We start from the raw sequence: 6,000 nt of genomic DNA, 5'->3' as shown, positions 1-6,000 counted from the left end.
CCCAACTAAATGCAATTTTATTCATCCATATCAAAGTGACCTTTAGCGTAACATATAAATGGTCAATTTCACCAGAACTCCCATAAGTAAAATCCTACATTTGCATAACGCTTATCTAGGATATATAGGCTGGATAGCGCGTGTGTGCGTGTGCGCGCACGTTCGCCTATGTGTGTGTGTGTGTGTGGCTCTTACATAAAGCGGCAGGACTGACAGGACTACAACTCCCAAGGAGAACCGGGATCAGATACGGTCCAGCATCAAGGACAGGGAAGCCATTTAAAGGTGACATTTTAGTCAACGCAGCAGATGCTGCCAATCTATCTTCCCCTCCGCGCTATCTCTTCCCTTATTACATCCTCCCCTATCTTCCTCTACCTAGCCCCGTTATTTTTTCGTCCTTTCTCTATCGTCCTCAGTTTTACTGTCTCTCTGCCTCGTTTTCTTCTACCTTTCCCTCGCCTTTCTCTCCTCTCTCGCGCGTCTTTATTTCCAACCCCCTCCACCCCCTCTCTCTTTCAAGCTAACCACCCGCCATGACATGCTGACGAAGCAATCGGGACGAGAGGGGCAGTGTAATAAAAGGAAGCGCTAATGAAAGGTCGACCGGGGTCAAAGTGCTCACATACCTCTGCTGGACGAGAAGGGGGAGGGTGGGGAAGGGTACGAGAGGTCACTCATTCCAAGGGGAAAAACTGTTTCACTTTTTGACTCTGCAGTGTCAAACGTCGAAAAGGTCATCACCTCTGGGGCTCAGATTGGGCGAGAACCGGGGTCAGAGGTGGCCGCAGGAATGCCGGGCAGACCAGAGGAGGTGGGCGTGCGGGGTCATAGGTGCTGACCGGAACCCCCGGTTCTGATGAACACGTCGGAGTAAATAATGACGGTTGTTCTCATGTTGTTGCCAAAGACTCGGCCTCATACAAGAGTCCGATCACTCCTCCTCCGACGCGCCGTGCGTCGAATCCCTATTTTTTTTTTTTATTTAGCCCCAGCGGCATTGCATAGATGGATAGACTATCTTAATGCAAGGCCTATGCTTACCAATAATAGACAGGCCAGCCCACATACCAAATGCATCTTATGTGTTCTTTTCGCAAAACGCCACCCACAAGAGGAATAATAACCTTGCCTTGTGCTTGTTAGCTCCGGAACCCTAGATCTCAGATTAGTCTTTCCAAAGGAATATAAAGACAACGATCCCCAGGTTGCTATATTTCCAAGCAGTCACCGGGCATTAAACGTATTATATTAGGGATTTAAAATGAGGTTGCATAAAAATGTACTACATGATTTGATGACTTGGCAAGTCGAGTTTTCAGGGAGGGAAGGTCATATCTAAGTGAGGTTATTTTACGGTATGCCCACTAACAAACTGAACGTGTGATGTGGACGTGAAGACATCTCCAAGAGAGTCGACGGGTCCAGAGGCAGTTAGTTAGGTGAGACACTGCCATCTTGAGTACTGTAATAAAATAGCCATCCCTCTATTAATAAGTATGAGTGCAGGATTCCCCATCCCCCTTACCAGTATTGTAAATACACATAGTTAAAAAATACTCTGAAATACGAGCCACAGATCTTATGAATGGCTAAATTAGAGTAAACTAAAGGCCTTTTACAAAACCCTCTTGTCAATGTTATTGAGTGGGGTTATTTCAACCAAACCATGATGACATTTATATTAGGTCCATAGGAGATTACATTCGGGCGGTATTATTTTTAGCCTAGGAGGCAATAAAGGGATTCACTTGGAGATCTTTAAACAACCGAGAAACACAACTTATAGGCCTATTAATTGAGGACGTTTTGGGCAGTGTAGCGTCTTTATTCATCCAGTAGAGGACACTGCCCAAACGTGTTTTTTTTTAACAATACGATTATTTACTTACTTTACTTTCACTGTCAGTGAACAAAAAACAATAACAAATAATTAATCAAACACAAACAAAAAGGCAAACCAACAAATAAAATATGAAAAGATTTAATTATGCAATTGTCGCATATTTTGGCGAGCCCTGGGCTGCAGTATGAATACCCTTTTTCAGTGACATCAGAGACAGGCTTTTGGGCTAAATCTCTCAAAACTGACCCAATTCAACAGGGAAATCCAGGAAATACCTTCAAAGCATAGCATATTAAAATAATGTAGCCTAGAGCCTGAAATAAATGTTGAGCTATGTTGTACCTTGGTACTACCGTCGTTGAGATATTTCACAATTACCAATATTTTACAATTTTAATAGGGATACAAATGTCCTGCTGCCCATTTTTAATAGGGCTTATACATCAGGGATTTTTTCATTGCCAATAACATTTTGAGAGGACTCACAAGAGGTGTAGTCTTGTAAAACGTAAAGTGACTAAAATATACTGTAACCTATGCTAATAATAAAAAAAAAATTATCAGCCACAGCATTTCTTATACAAGATGTGGAAAAACTTTGCCTTATCTCTCATGAGGAACGTTTTGGCACTTTCAAACACAGCAATTCCTCCTAATAATGACAAATATTTCCTCATCAAATCCAAAACATTACACAAATACAGAGAAATTAAGTTTGTTCAAAAGCCCATGTTCAAAGATGACTCGGCCAATTGTTGTATTTGTGTGTTTTATTTTTGCAATATATGACCAAAGACTTTAGCCACTTGCCTCCTTTAATGAGTCTCTACCAGCCCCTCTGTCTCTGTATTGAGTTCATTCTATGTACACAGTAATAAACCAAGGAGCATGCGTGTCCCTGCCTTGTTGGGCCCATTGTCTGCACTGCGTGTTAAAGAGTGATATTATGGGGTGGCCTGGCCCTCTGCTCTGCTCTGTCTTCTACCTCATCTATTGGATTATGCAAGGGATTTCGAACCAGGATTAAGCCACTGGGTGGTAGAGGGAGTAAGGGGAGGGGGGCTGCGCGTGCGGCCGCAGGGTGTGAGGGCGTGTGGGTCTTTGTGTGAGCCTCCAGTGGGTGGGTGAAAGTGTGTTTGTTGTCTATCGCAGAGGCCGCGCCATTCGGCTGCTCTGTTGGTCGTGTTGTCTGGCGACAACAACAACCACAACGACGGGCACTGGGCTTCAGGCATGAACCTCTTCTGCTTCACGCTGGTAGGATCCTAGCTCTGATTTTTAATGCTTTCCACTTCCCAGCTCTGTTTGTCTTGCTTGTTTGTTTGTTTAAGCCAAAGAAACAGCTTGGGGATTTCCAATGTTATAGAGTGGAGAATGGATCTGATGATTTTATTAATGGTGAAACATTATGTAGGTTCTGGTGGGAAATTAGAAATAGAAGCAGAATATTTTGTCTTTTATCTCCATAAGAATCCCTTTGCTACAATCATTACTGAGTGAAAGTACATCTCCATGATCAACTGTGCAGACACATGATGTGCTGGACATTGACTTAACAGGCTCTGGTAATCACTAGTTTAACATAGTGGTACCTATTTAGGGTCATGGAAAGCTGTGTTTCTAAAGGGCTTTGCTTTGCTGGGTAAAATCCCATTAGAAACCAAAGCAATTTTGTTGTTAATTTGTTTATCTCCTTTGGATCAAATTAATCAATATGGCGTTGAGAATGTATTCCGTAATTATTAGTTTATTTACTCAAATGCTATCCATCATTGTGCATCAAGCCATCTTTTGGTTGAATGCTTCGTAACCACATTCCTAATCAGTGGTCTATTATTTTTATTTGTTGTTGATGTTTTGTTGAATTCCATCCCCCCCAATCGTTTTTAGAGTAGATATCGTACAGGAAATAAGAAATGTGTGATGTTGGATTTGTATTGGTTTCTCCTGGTATGTTGCCTTTAGTAAGTAAGCACGTGGCTTGGCCACAGAACAACAAAGGGAGGCCAGTGCCCTATGAATGAGAAGGAGGTCATCTGATAACACACAGGCTGTGTGTTGACAATGTGCAGCGTGTCCGGGAGATGGGAGGCTGGGGGTTTAGCAGCTTACCAAGTAGCCCGGTTGCAGTCTCACGCGACCAGCCGTCCCACCTTTAAGTGTCTGACCGGTTTTCTCTAACTGATGCCTGAAGCCTGAATCACACCCCAAAGCATTGATTATGAATGTTGGATTCGCCATGGTTCACTGAGTTAGATAATTACATCACTATATAGGCCTTGTAGTTACATAACTCATTAATTCCAAGCCACGCTGAAAGATTAATATATTACGTATTTTATAAAGGTCCAGTGATGCAAACCGAGGTTTCAACTTTGAAATCCTTGTTGATTCCTTGTTGTCCAGGACGGCTCCACAGACAACATCTATGAGCCTCCATACCACAACCAGTGCATCCAGGGAGTCCTCCCCGGGTCTAGCTACAGCCCTGCCGTGCTGAGGCGGACACCAGACTGGGGCGGATCGGACCCATGCATCAGCTCTGTAAGTTAGCTCTCTTCACAAGAGGCTGTGTACCCACACTGCACTGTGGGAGTCAAGTATGATGTGGAAAAAGATCAGTGTTATATTGTTATATTGTACACAGGTTATGTTATAATATTGTATTACAATAGTATCACAAAACATTTTATTGATTTAAATGATCAAGCAAAGGTTTGATATTTGATTATTTATTATTGTTAACCCACAACGTCACCTCTATTCTGAAGCCTTCTTGAGAGGACGAACTGGTCAAATGTACGATCAAATCTTCTTTTCCTTTTCTTTCCTTCCTGACTTATTTTCCTGCTTGCTTCCTTCCTCCCTCCCTCCCGTTGTTTCCATGATGTATCCCAGATTCATCTCTCTCCAGCCAAACAAAAAATACAGAACAGGAGGTATGAGAAGAGACACTGAAATGTTGATTTAGAATAATAATTACTAATGCCCACTGATGCACTTCTTGTGGCCTTGCGTTCATAATTGAATGGAACATTTTATTATTTTAAAAGTGACATTTCACACCATTTGTCAATAATTTCCAGATCACACAATCCACATTCAGCCTTGGAACATAAAGGTTTGTTTAATTCATCTCAGCCATTCCACGATGATTTGATTTTGTTTGGAAGACAACACACAGTATCATATTTGGATTGAATTTTCAAAATCTGATAGTCAGCTCTATCAAATGACACCTTGACTGTGTTGAAACCTTTCAGACAGTGGAGAAGGGGATGATAACACTGTAGAACTGGTCTCTGGAGGAGCAGACAGAGACCTGCCAACTCAGGTAAAACTCCATATCATATTCTCATTATCTCTGAGTCGTCACCAGCAGCTTCTCCATGGCAACGCAGAAACTCTCTACCTCTCTCTGTAGCATCAGCACTCTACCAGAGCTCAGTGTGATTCAGCTTGTCTACTGAATCCTGTCGACCCCCTGAATACAGATCTCACTTTGAGTTCACTCCAGTCTGGGTCATTAGCCACTGAGACCAAAGAGCAAATTAACAATATCGGTTCTAAAGAAATAAAAGTTGGACCGAGGTCTAAAACTTCTTCCAAAACACATGAGTCATTTAATTTATCTTTGGCAGGTTGTGTGTGAGGGGCAAAAAAATCCATCCGATCAATATTAATATCATACATTCTTTTCGGTGTCACATTTCTTTTATGGCATCTTCAGGCCCAATAAATCAGGAGCCTGGCAGCCGCTTGGTCCGGCCGCCCTTTGCAGGGATCAGGAAGAAATGTAGACGTGAGCTAAATGTGACAGGCTGTGTGTGTGTGTGTGTGTGTGTGTGTGTGTGTGTGTGTGTGTGTGTGTGTGTGTGTGTGTGTGTGTGTGTGTGTGTGTGTGTGTGTGTGTGTGTGTGTGCGTGTGCATGCGTGTGTGTGTGTGTGTGCGTGCGTGCGTGCGTGTGTGTGTGTGTGCGTGTTTGTGCGTGTGTTTGTGTGTCTCAGCCAGATCAGATTGACTATGCACTTTAAGCCTCTTTCTATGAGTTTAGTGCTGTCCAGGACACTTGATTTGTGTTGTGTACAGTTTGTTCATGCGCTAATGAAATGGCATATGGGCACATGTTGGGGTTAGATTGACCTGGATGCTT

General features: G+C 42.8%; 1 protein-coding gene across 1 annotated transcript in view; it reads left to right on the top strand.

Moving 5' to 3' along the window:
* Positions 1-216: 216 nt before the first annotated feature.
* Positions 217-6,000, top strand: part of LOC130386050 (SAM and SH3 domain-containing protein 1-like) — a 10,593-nt gene continuing 4,809 nt past the window's right edge. The window contains exons 1-6 of the mRNA XM_056594833.1: positions 217-285; positions 2,999-3,103; positions 4,253-4,390; positions 4,745-4,785; positions 4,933-4,967; positions 5,110-5,180. Coding sequence (XP_056450808.1) covers positions 3,080-3,103; positions 4,253-4,390; positions 4,745-4,785; positions 4,933-4,967; positions 5,110-5,180 — 309 coding nt within the window. The 5' untranslated portion in view covers positions 217-285; positions 2,999-3,079. The remainder of the gene's footprint in view (positions 286-2,998; positions 3,104-4,252; positions 4,391-4,744; positions 4,786-4,932; positions 4,968-5,109; positions 5,181-6,000) is intronic.

This window comes from Gadus chalcogrammus, chromosome 7 (genome assembly GCF_026213295.1).
Source record: "Gadus chalcogrammus isolate NIFS_2021 chromosome 7, NIFS_Gcha_1.0, whole genome shotgun sequence".
NCBI classification, from domain to species: domain Eukaryota; kingdom Metazoa; phylum Chordata; class Actinopteri; order Gadiformes; family Gadidae; genus Gadus; species Gadus chalcogrammus.
Note: the sequence above shows the minus strand (reverse complement) of the source record. Positions and strands in the feature narration are given on the sequence as shown.